Raw genomic sequence first — 11,271 nt, 5'->3', positions numbered from 1 at the left:
CTGTCTTCTGGGAGACTTCCTCTTTCTGCAGAATCCACGACACTTGAGAACGCATTGGCCAGACGCAGGAATTTGGATGTTTAGACTTCGCTCCCAAAATGGTGAATCGGATTTACTTCAAGTACTGGGTATGATAATGGAAAAATTTCAATCACTGATTGACCCAAGAACACAATTGTATTGAGCTGATAGTCCATAAAATAACGTCATACATTAAATCGTCAACTGCATGAAAGCCCCTCATTCTCCATATTAATGGTTATTTATGGAAATTTTTGACCAGGCCTATATGTATCACGTCAGCACACTGGCCAGCACCTAGGAACGAACTCAAAAGTACTCACAATCTGACAGAAAATCAATCAAATTAGGAGATCTCCTGGCTTCCAATGGTGCTACCGGCGAGAGTAACGGGCTGCTTGTTGGTGAAGTTGGGGATATCGCCGAAGATAATAGGCGCAGTCTCTCCGGAGACAGCCGCCTTGACGGCCTCCTCGCTCTCCCACACTAGGGTGGCGGCAATCAGGTACTTGGGAGAAGTGCCGGCAAGATCGCGGTCGTACTTGACGACATTCCAGCTCTTCAGACCAGCGGGACCCCAGTGCTTGGCCACCAGAGGCATATGGGTCTGCAGGTAGTAGTCGGTGTCGAACGTGGTGTCCGGCTCATTGGGGTAAACGACGACAGCGGTGAAAGTCATTGTGACGGATTGATAAAGGGTGAGTTTCGTATAGAATAGAAACAAGGAGGTTTAGAGTGCAACAGGGGGGTTCTTAAGTAGAGATGAGGGGCAGTCTTGTTTGTTGTAGAGGATCATCGGCTTATTAATAATTGTTGCGAGGTGGATCTCTTAACTGTCCGAGGTCCGCTGAACACGTTGAGATGCCCCCCCATACATGTGGGCCTTCAACCAACGGAGAGTCAGCGAGCCTCGGTGTACTCTCGGACGGTTTTTTTTCCACAGATAGATGAAGAAGATTGGCAATGTGGGCCATAGTGGATTCTACATATGTAAGTCCAATTGGAGGACACTACATTCACTGTACAATATGTACACTTTTTGTCTTCATGTTAATCATCAAAAATCCATAATCATTATAGTGTATGCCTTGTTCTTCGGCTTTGCCAAGCCGACTGCATAAAGATACATTCACGCACATCTATAGGCCAACATCCAGTACACTTGCCCCTCATTCTCATCATTTCAGGGGCAAAACAACCGATTAGTTAACAAACCCGGTAAGCCACCCCTGGAAGTTTGAAACATTCAACCAATTCCAAGTCAGCATGTCAGCCAATGATTATTTTTGCCGCCCTCCAGACCCTCTTGACCCACGCAAAACCAGCCAACGGCAGCCAGCAATAGCCAGGCGGTGCCAGGGCCCTTCGAGGGTCTAGGATCGGCAGGGTTAAGACTTGCCCCAGACTCTGGGCGCAGGGCCCTGAAATATACAGCTCGTGCCTCCCAAATGTCCTTCCCCGGCGCTTCCACCCCCGATGGCGACCGGCGTGGACCAGCCAAGACGGCGATATCTTGGCCTACTACCATGGAGTACAATAGTACTTCTCATAGCGATCGTCTTCGGATTCTTCTTCAACGATCGGCTTCCTTTGTTTCTGAGTTTTGACCGATCGGCTCAGTCAAAAGAGAGTCCTATTTGGTGGTGGAGATGTTCGCAGATTCACCACCCCTTCATGGAGGGCTGTGAACATATCTGGCTAGATCATCGAGACAGAAAACTCTACGGTGCATGTACTAACACTACATCTCCAAAGGACTGGAACCCTGGAGGCGGCGCTGCTACTACGTGGGCGAGGTCTCGTAGAGATCATATCGCGGTCTTGGAATTGGATCCCTCCGGTCGGGAGAACGAGTACAGGATTCAGCGCCTGGACATTCCAGACAACCTTCACCAGAATTTGAATTTACACGGCTTCGATGCGCGCCGTATTGGCAACAAAATTCGATTCTGGCTCACCAACCATACGCCAGTCCTGGATCCAATTACAGGCAAAGCGCTTGATGTTCAAACTGAATCGAGCGTCGAGGTTTTCGATCTCAATCCGAAATCCGGCAAACTTGTGCATGTCCGGAGTATTTCCAGCGAAGCGCTGGATTCTCCCAACAACCTAGCCGTCGATAAAGATGGAAAGGGATTCTTGGTGATCAACGGCGGTCGCACTAAGCTGGGACCTTTCCGTGGAGGTCCGTTTCAATTTGGCAGCTCGAGTATCTCCTACTGTCGAACAGAGACTGGGTTATGCCGGACTGTCGCCAGCCAGGGCTTCGATCTTGCCAATAGCATTGCCATGGGCCCCGACGGCTTAGCTTACATCTCAATGTCGTCAACCGGGACATTAGCAGTCTACAAAATGACTGGAAATGAGCTTATTCAAATTGATGCTCTGTCACTGGGCTCAGCACTTGATCACCTTTCCGTGGATTCTCGAGGAAACATTCTCATTACTGCATTCACAGACCCTGTCGAATTGCAAGAAGCATCGACAAACCCCCAAGCCTCCGTGACTGCCGGAACAGTCCTGATGGTTCAAAAGAAGAATGGCCGATCGAAAAAATCGGATGAGGAGCAGTATATACTGCAGCCGATGATCGAAGATGAAGCTGCAAAGCTCATGTCAACGACCACGACGGCTGTACACGATGTTCAGTCCGACCGCATATTCTTAGCAGGTGTATTTTCACCGGGTATCAGTATATGTGAAAAGCGATCTTGAATCTGCTCGGTCGGATTGTGTGCATTATAAGATGTTGAGGTGCTATGGGGTACTGTGGCCAGGTGCCATATGGTTAGCAGACATTTGTGTAATTAGCCCGATTTATCCTTTTTTTAGCCTATCGCATGACGAAGCTGGAACGTGCTTTACGGAAGGAAATGTTTAAATTAACCTATCAATTATCTCCAAAGCGCCGAGGTCTGAGCACTGGTTTGCTCGAGCTTATCTTGTGGTCTTATCATTCGTCTCATGCTTGAAGCAGGGGTGCATCATGCGTCTGCATTTCCCCTCTTCTTCCCTCTTCTTCCCTTCTCTTTCTCTCCCAAAGAATCACTCTTAGCGACCATTAGCATTCATTGAAGCGGCGAGGTTTAAGAGGAAACCCCGAATCTAGCGAGGATGGCGGGCAACCTTCAAGATATCAACCCAGCGTCTACTGCCGTGGCCAAGGACGATCTGGTGATTCCTGTTAGTCCTCTCTTCTCTCACAGGGGAGTCTTCTGTCACATGTGCCCAAGCTCTCATATTCAGGTGAATAAAGTCTAAACTGTTCCCAGCTTATCGACTTCGGGCCCTTCTTCACCGGAACCCCGTCCGACAAGCACGCCGTCGCCTTATCTATCACCAATGCCTTCAAGACATCCGGCTTCGTATACCTCAAAGATCATGGCATTCCACCCTCAGTGGTATCCCGAGTCTTCGCTTCATCAGCTGGATTCTTCCGTAGACCACAAAGCCAGAAGGACGGTCTGGGCTGGACTACCCCACAATCGAACCGTGGTTATGTCGCGATCGGGCGTGAGAAGCTAGCTACCCTCGAAGAGACGGGGGAGATGGATGCATTGCGGGGATCTGCACCTGATATCAAAGAGACCATGGAGATAGGCCGTGAGGGAGTCGATGGTCTGCCTAATCAGTGGCCGGATCATCTCGATGATGAAGGGAAGGATTTCAAGGAGACGATGCTTTCCTTCTTTAGTATGTGCAAGGATCTGCACAGACAGGTTATGAGTGCTATTGCTTTGGGCATGAATTTGCCGGAGCACTTTTTCGACGGCTTTGTCAATGAAGGGGATAATAATCTTCGTCTATTGCACTACCCTCCCGTTCGGAAGGATGTCTTCAAGCAGAACCCGAATCAGGTTCGTGCGGGCGAACACAGCGATTATGGGTCTATCACGCTGCTTTTCCAAGATCGACATGGTGGTCTGCAGGTGCGAAGTCCCAAGGGGACGTTTGTCGATGCGACTCCCATCCCTGATACCATTGTCGTCAATGCTGGGGATCTCCTGGCCCGGTGGTCAAATGATACTATCAAGAGTACTCGCCATCGGGTCATTGAGCCGCCCAAACCGGAGGGCCAGGATGTGGATGATACGTCGGATTCGTATCCTTCTCGATACAGTATTGCTTACTTCTGCAATCCGAATAACAACAAGGTGATCGAGGCGCTGCCGGGTACGTTTGGTGAAGATATCAACGTGACCAAGAAATATGCCGATATCACGGCAGGCGACTACCTGGTTCAGCGACTGACTGCCACCTACTGATCAGCGAACCTTGAAGGCTTTACATATTTGTTGCACGGCTTTTGTCTTTTTCCTTCGTACTATCCTTTGTGCCCGATACCCGAGTTATTGCGGCGAGTTTGATCATCTGAGCCATAGTCACATTGAACTATTCGTATCTATGAACTGATAAACTGTCTATTCCGCTGTACCGTTCTATCGATCGATAGGAAATCGCAAACGAGAAACGGGAATATCGGAATGATATCCAGTATTCCATATATATCCCTCCTCTTAATAAGTAGCCGGAATCGCACTGACCCGACCACCATCAGTAACCATCATAGTACCGTTCACGTAACCGCCCGAGTTGCTCGCCAGCCAAAGGACCAAACCAGCGAGATCCTCCTCGCTACCACCGCGAGTAAGAGGAATCATATCGGTCGGGAACGAACCCTCGGAAATACCACCTCCCTGGGCACCATTCTCCGTGAAGACATTATTCGCCATCTCCGAGTCATACAGACCCGGGGCAATACCATTGACGCGAATATTATACGAGGTCAGGTTAGTAGCAAGCATCTTGACGAGATGAGTGGCAGCAGCCTTGGATGCATTGTATGCATAGCTGAACGGCACTTTTCGGTTGAAACCCGCAATAGAGCTGGTGATCACGATCTGTGCGGTGGGCGCGGTAAGCACACCCACCTGCGGCGCGGGTCGTCTCTTGTTGGCAGCTTCGAGGAGAGGCAAAAAGGCTAGGGCGGTGTAGTAGGAGCCGGTTACGTTGACGTTTAAAACCTGCGTGAACTCCTCCATTGGGATATTGAACAGATGTTCGCGGAGCTCGGACAGAGAGGGCTGAGAGCCGTCGGCCTTGGGAGGGGGCGAGCGCATGAGCGGACCCAGGATACCGCCATTGGCGAAGAGGATGTCAACGTGGGTTGTCTGTGCTGCAACGGTCCCGTATGCCGACACCAAGGACTCCTTCGATGTGATGTCGCATTTGACCGGGATGATGACTCCGTCTGCTGCTTGAGCGGCTGTCTCGCGGAGAGCATCTTCCCGGCGACCGAGGATAAAGATCTTCGAGGCATTGTTGGCGGCGAAGGCGCGGGCCATGATACGGCCCAGACCTAGCAAGATAGTCTCATGTTAGTTGTGGACATCAATCAGTGTGGGTATCCCCCAGATTCATCATCCCCTTAGTGGGGCTTACCGCTGCCTCCGCCAGTGATGACCACGACCCGGTCCTGGACGGAGAAAAGATGCGAGGCTTGAAGATTTGACATGGCGAGGAAGATGAGGAGTGTTGATAGAGGGCTGAAACTGCGAGACCGATGCAAATAGAGAGGGGTGTGGAAGAGTGACGGGGTTACCCCTCATAATCACTAATCGGTAAGCACAACATCGTCGTGCTCCACCCCCGGTCGGCGTAGCTCCGAAGGGGTTCGGCTCTCGTGATAGCTTGGCAGATTATCCTTAAGAGTGTGGCCTCGAAGCCAGGTATTTCAATGGATTTGAAAACTGCTTTCAATTGGCGACGCTGTACATGGCAGATGTAAGATCAAGTACTCTTCCATGATTGGAGTTACACTGCACGGCCGGTAGATCTCGTGGACGCAGGCTGAGAAGTTGAAAGATGAGACCGAAAGACAGCAGATGAAATAATATTTCGAGGTGATATTCAGCGCTAGGATAAAGGACTCTGCAGCCAAGAGACCTTTGGAATAACCGTTGGACCGTGCACACGCGAGTCCTACAGTAGTCGCTTCCTGAAGACTTTTACCCCCTATACCAATTAGACGACTAGGAATCGACCGTTCATAATATTCTTGACCATTTTCATTTTTTCATAATTGATATTTTCCATAACGCTGAATTCCGAAGGCTCCGGGGAGGCGGAGATAATTTCCATCTCCATGTACTATTATTTCTCCTTTCTACGGGATCGACGTCATCACCGTCTCCACTATGAAGCGCTCACTCCGTTCTTATCGTCCGAAACAATACAACCTGCTTGAAAGAGTCAAGTACATGCAGGCAATGTGCCTTGATACTTAAGAAGTTTGAAGAGTCTCATAGACGAATCAGTATCTTGATCTCTTGCAGCTGGTCAAATGCTGCTCCCTTCCATAATATTCTGATCGATCAATGCAATTCGTCTATAACCCACGCCTGTCAACGCAACGTAAGCCTAAGATCCGGGATCTCCGCTGATTTTGAGAGACTATATACCCTTGCCACCCGCCAGGGTCAGAATTCTCCCTGTGGAGTGACGTGTATGACAGCATTCTGGAGACCGCCCACTATTCGACCAATGGTGCAATGGCCCATTGCTGCAAGCGTCGAAGATTGATCGAAGAAAAGTAGGAATCGAAACTTAAAAAGGACGCGCCATAACGGCCGTTCAACCGGTTGGGAGTTCTATCCCGCTCACAGTCGCTCATTACCTACGGCTGACCTCAACTTTGGGGATCTCCACAGTGCCCCTTCGTCGTATAGTAGTCGACCGACGCATTTGGTAGCTACGATGAGGTCGTTGACTCTACGGGTGTCGGATTGATGCGCCATTTGAGTCTAAATTGCTGGTGCCAGGTCTCGATGTGCTGAATCTCGCAGCCTGATTTCCTTTCGTACCTGGGTTATGTCGCAATACAGACCTCGTCAGGTCAATTTTGCTGGGTCAATCGTCACCGATGTCGATGTAGGGCTCATGAGGGATTGAGACACAGCCCTGGGACATTATATGTACTTTTTACGATGGCCACCTTCGTCCGAGTTCCTGGATCTTACACCTCTCTCACTCCTATACGCTGTCATATAGTCCGAAAGCGAGACATCAGCTTTGAGAGGGAATCGACAAATTGCTTCCTATCATCATGTGGGATATTCTTCCACTTCTGAGCGTACTGGGCTTCCTGCCCTTTGCTTCTGCAGTTCCCAATGGAATTGTGATTGCTCGCGCAACTACTTCTTCGTCAGCCTCTGTTTCGGCCCCACCAGTTCGAAGCCATCCGTCTTCTGAGCCGCATACTCCTTTCAGTGGAACCCCGTCGGTTACGGGTGCACTCACTGCTTCATCGATCGGATCTGGAATTTCTAACGGAAGCGTCTCACCGGCAGCTACTACCTACCCCAGTGATGGAAAGCTTCATAATGCCGAGCCAGCTCCATATGTTCCTGCCGGAGGAGTTGGTACCAATGGATCGATTCCCGTCTATAATGCGAAGAGCGACTATGACTATGAATCTCTGGTGAGTCTTCACTGTACAAGCCGTTGACCGTTCTAATGTTTTGTTGCTGACTTTGAATTCCAGGCCCTGGCACTGTATCAAGAATGGGTCGAAGTCGACTTGTTCCAGGATGGATTGAAGCGCTTCTCGGCGAAGGACTTCCAGGCCGCTGGGTTGAACGCTGCAGACAGAGAGCTGATTGCATTCATGGCCGAGCAGGCGGTTGGCCACGCAACTCTAATCAGCAACATTCTCGGCGCTGAAGCGCCGCAGCAATGTGCATACAACTATCCATACACCAACGTCAACGAATTCCTCGACTTCTGCCAGAAGGTAACTCGGTTCGGCGAGGCCGGTGTATATGGATTCCTGGCTCACCTCGACTCTCGAGAGGCAGCTAATCTGTTGACGCTGTCCGTCGCGACCGACGCACGCCAGCAGATGATCTTCCGCCAGTTCCAAGGTCTCTTCCCTATGCCCGAATGGTTCGAAGTTGGTATTCCGCAGTCGTGGGCCTGGACTCTCCTGGCGCCATATATCAGTTCCTGCCCAAGCAATCAGACCCGTCTGGTGTGGCAGAACTTCCCGGCTCTGAGAATCCTCAACCAGCCTAGCATTGCTGCGGCTGGCAACAGCAGTTCCAACAGTACTGGCCTCAACAACACTATCAGTGCCGGTACCAATGTTGTCAAATCATCAAACGGTTCTTCCAGCTCCGGCAACAGCACTGGCGCTACGGTGACTAGTGATATTGGTGCTCTCTCTTTCCCCGGTCGCCAGGTGGCTTTGCAATGGGAGAGCGCTGGCAAGGAAGTCGGTCCCAACAATAGCTATGTCACTTCTACTCAGGCAAAGAGCGCGAAGTATGTTGTCTGGGTCTCTCAGCTTAACGTGACATACACGCCTCTGCGTGTCATCAACAGTACTGGTAATGGCAACGGCACCAGTGGTGGCCGTGGATACACGATTCAGCCTAATCTGGAGACCTACCAGGGTGACTCAGCCATCAACGGCACCTTGTTCATTGCTATCACTGATTCTAACCCGGTCTTGACTCCGTTCAACCTGAGCTTGATCAACCCGCACGTTGTTGCTGGTCCTGCCATCTACCAGGCTGGTTAAAGGATAATTGGTGGTCTCGAAACACGAAGAAAGGGAGTTTGGCAGCTAAGGGGGTCTAATATAATTTAATGGAAGTTGTTAATGGGAGCATTGTGATTTGGGAACCGAATACAGTGTGTTGCTCGCGATTCTGCATCATCTTTGACATGCTTAGTATCTGCTCTTGGGTGTAGTCAAGGGCTGGCAGTTATTTGACACGATTGTGACAAGAAGACATATTTGCCTTTCGGAGCCGGTAATTAGCGCTCGCGCAGCCCTCTATATTTAGCATTCCTATAAGCAATAGTCCCGATGCAAATATTTCTCATACTTCGTTGTCACTGGGGCAGTTTCGCCGATCGGCCGATCCTCCGAGTCCGCAGACCCACTCGCGTGTTTTTGTTTCTTGCCAGCTCACCCGCTTATTCAATCTCTCCACAACGCCCATCCACAGATCATGGAGGCTCCAAGAAATCGAAAGCAGCGCCGTGCTGCCGCAGCGAATATGAATACAGCTTCAGAAGAGCCAGACATTCCTCTCGCCCTTCCAGAACGCGGCGATCCGAGCAAGAAGAGCAGCGAGCCAACGTTATATGACATCATTGAGAAGCGCCAAAAAGAGCTTCTCAAACAAGCAGAAAGCCTGGGGAAAGCGCCAGCGCCAGCGTTGGGCAAAGGGCTGCCATCAAAACCAACAGGCACTCGATATGTAACTGTCGACGCGTCGGGGAACTTGGTGGAGGCTGACGGCAATGTCGAAAGCCCAATCCCCATGAACATGGGCACACAAAAAGCCAAACCAGGCCGCAAAGCACAACCAAAAGACAATAACGACGACCCCGAGCTGGAGATAGACAAGCCTCTCCCTCCTCTACTCGATACCATCCTACTTGCCATTCCTCTCACAACCCTTCACCTCACCCTGGCCTATCTCGCCGCACATCAGTATGCCGAATCGACCAACATCCCCGTCCTCATCAAAGAATCGATCTTTATCACCCTCCCTCTCCTCACTTTCCTCGTCCACTTCGTTCACGGCCATATCGTTTCTTTCAAACTCCATACCAGCTTTGGCTTCCTCGCGGCCCGGCCAGTTTCGGTTCTCCCGCTCACGCGCGACAAGTTCACATTCTTTTTCCTCCGGCGTCTGGTCTTCCCGCCAACACTTCGAACTATAATTCTGCTTCCCATCTCAATGCTATTGGGAGCTCATCTTATTACCATTACGAATGGGGAGCCGTACTATGCTGTTATGAAGAAGGCGCCTGCTTTTGGCACTATGTGGATCTGGTGTATTTTGGAGATGTCCTTCGGACCGGCGGTTCTTGGGGCGCTGGGACCATTGATTTGGGGCGTTTACTATATGGGATATGGTATTTTTTGAAAGTTTCTAGGGCTTGGATCTGTATGGGGCCTATCTGACCCGATATCGAATGAGTTTCAAGGTATTGAAACTCCTATTTCAGATGATTAACTGTACAAAACTCTTCGGTCTAATCTATAAAACCATCAACTATTTACTAGGCAGATAAGGTTGCAGCACTTCAAGAATTTCTCCCCATACTTTCTTCTGCAACGCCTTGCCTGGTGGACTTGTAGCAAGCTCTCCCTTGCTGTACACAAAATTAGCTGGCGGACTGAACCCTATGGCTAAGCAATACATACCTGAAGAACATATCGGCACTCCAGAATTGACCATGCGCTTCTTGACCAAGTGTCACTCCACTAACGTAGCTTCTCGCCCCTTCCTCGGCCGAGCGAGCAAGCACAGATTGAATGAGAGCCATGGGAACCTTCAACCAGCTCGAGAAGTCTCGGCCAAGGTCCGTTCGACAAGGCCCCGGGCAAACAGCATTGACGATGACGTCTGAGCTGCTCGTAAACTCCACCAAACCATCTAGAACATAAAAGAGCAAGAGTTTTGTGACGTTGTACTGTCTGTGCACCCCGAAGAAGCTCGGTTCATTGACTTGGTCCAAGATCTTGGCATCGGACCGCGAGAAGATATCAGGCTTTACATTGCGACCGGCAATACTGCCCACAAGTTCAAGATGTGCCGGCTTGCCAGAGATGGCAGGTGAATTTTGGAGCTGTGGCAGGAGAAGTATACCCAGTAGTGCGGTTGAGAGAGCCGTCACTTGCAGAGACATCTCGTATCCCTCAGGGCTGAGACGATAGGACGGCGCCATGATTCCGGCATTAAGAATTGCGATATCCAGCCGAGGTTCTTTGGCAGCCATTTCAGCAAAGGCTTTGACAGAGGCAAATGTGCTCATATCGAGTTCGTAGAGCTGGATGTTGCATGCATCGTAGCCGGTTTGTTGGCATATTCGTGCTCGGGCCTCTTCGCCTTTGTGAAGCGATCGGACACCGAATATGAGGCGTGAGGCACCCCATGTAGCAAATTTCAAAGAAGCTTCATAGCCTAGACCCGTATTGGCACCGGTGATGAGGACGGTTTGACCAGCGAAGGAGGTCGTTGGATCTGTTGGTGGGTGTCGGGCTGCCCACCACATCATATTGAGGCCGTCTCCGTCGGGTGGCGTGGAAGACATGGCGTCGCAACTCTAAATTGAAATGTCCTGAACAATGCAAGAGCTTTTAAGGGGATATTCCCAACTTTGTTGGTAGACCAGGTCTCTTTATATAAGGGGCGTGGGATGTCCGAGAAACGTTCCGATCATAACATT

At 50.4% G+C, this 11,271-nt stretch overlaps 7 protein-coding genes across 7 annotated transcripts; 4 read left to right on the top strand and 3 right to left on the bottom strand.

Annotated features, from left to right (window-relative positions):
* Positions 1-367: 367 nt before the first annotated feature.
* Positions 368-700, bottom strand: N7496_006859 (uncharacterized protein; the record flags this gene model as incomplete). Its single annotated transcript, XM_056699788.1, has 1 exon — positions 368-700. The coding sequence occupies one exon, from the start codon at positions 698-700 to the stop codon at positions 368-370; it is 333 nt and encodes a 110-aa protein (XP_056555201.1).
* A 797-nt stretch (positions 701-1,497) lies between these two features.
* N7496_006858 (calcium-dependent phosphotriesterase) lies at positions 1,498-2,736 on the top strand (the record flags this gene model as incomplete). Its single annotated transcript, XM_056699787.1, has 1 exon — positions 1,498-2,736. One exon carries the CDS (start codon positions 1,498-1,500, stop codon positions 2,734-2,736), a length of 1,239 nt encoding a protein of 412 aa, XP_056555200.1.
* A 399-nt stretch (positions 2,737-3,135) lies between these two features.
* On the top strand, positions 3,136-4,286 carry N7496_006857 (isopenicillin N synthase family dioxygenase; the record flags this gene model as incomplete). The annotated part of the gene is made up of 2 exons (XM_056699786.1): positions 3,136-3,204; positions 3,294-4,286. 2 exons carry the CDS (start codon positions 3,136-3,138, stop codon positions 4,284-4,286), a joined length of 1,062 nt encoding a protein of 353 aa, XP_056555199.1.
* Positions 4,287-4,538: 252 nt separating this feature from the next.
* On the bottom strand, positions 4,539-5,536 carry N7496_006856 (SDR family NAD(P)-dependent oxidoreductase; the record flags this gene model as incomplete). Its single annotated transcript, XM_056699785.1, has 2 exons — positions 4,539-5,380; positions 5,464-5,536. 2 exons carry the CDS (start codon positions 5,534-5,536, stop codon positions 4,539-4,541), a joined length of 915 nt encoding a protein of 304 aa, XP_056555198.1.
* Positions 5,537-7,126: 1,590 nt separating this feature from the next.
* N7496_006855 (ferritin-like domain-containing protein) lies at positions 7,127-8,602 on the top strand (the record flags this gene model as incomplete). The annotated part of the gene is made up of 2 exons (XM_056699784.1): positions 7,127-7,501; positions 7,565-8,602. 2 exons carry the CDS (start codon positions 7,127-7,129, stop codon positions 8,600-8,602), a joined length of 1,413 nt encoding a protein of 470 aa, XP_056555197.1.
* Positions 8,603-9,038: 436 nt separating this feature from the next.
* Positions 9,039-9,965, top strand: N7496_006854 (uncharacterized protein; the record flags this gene model as incomplete). The annotated part of the gene is made up of 1 exon (XM_056699783.1): positions 9,039-9,965. One exon carries the CDS (start codon positions 9,039-9,041, stop codon positions 9,963-9,965), a length of 927 nt encoding a protein of 308 aa, XP_056555196.1.
* Positions 9,966-10,206: 241 nt separating this feature from the next.
* On the bottom strand, positions 10,207-11,136 carry N7496_006853 (uncharacterized protein; the record flags this gene model as incomplete). Its single annotated transcript, XM_056699782.1, has 1 exon — positions 10,207-11,136. One exon carries the CDS (start codon positions 11,134-11,136, stop codon positions 10,207-10,209), a length of 930 nt encoding a protein of 309 aa, XP_056555195.1.
* Positions 11,137-11,271: the final 135 nt, after the last annotated feature.

Source organism: Penicillium cataractarum, assembly GCF_028827025.1.
Source record: "Penicillium cataractarum strain IBT 29864 chromosome Unknown utg000005l, whole genome shotgun sequence".
NCBI classification, from domain to species: Eukaryota; Fungi; Ascomycota; class Eurotiomycetes; order Eurotiales; family Aspergillaceae; genus Penicillium; species Penicillium cataractarum.
Note: the sequence above shows the minus strand (reverse complement) of the source record. Positions and strands in the feature narration are given on the sequence as shown.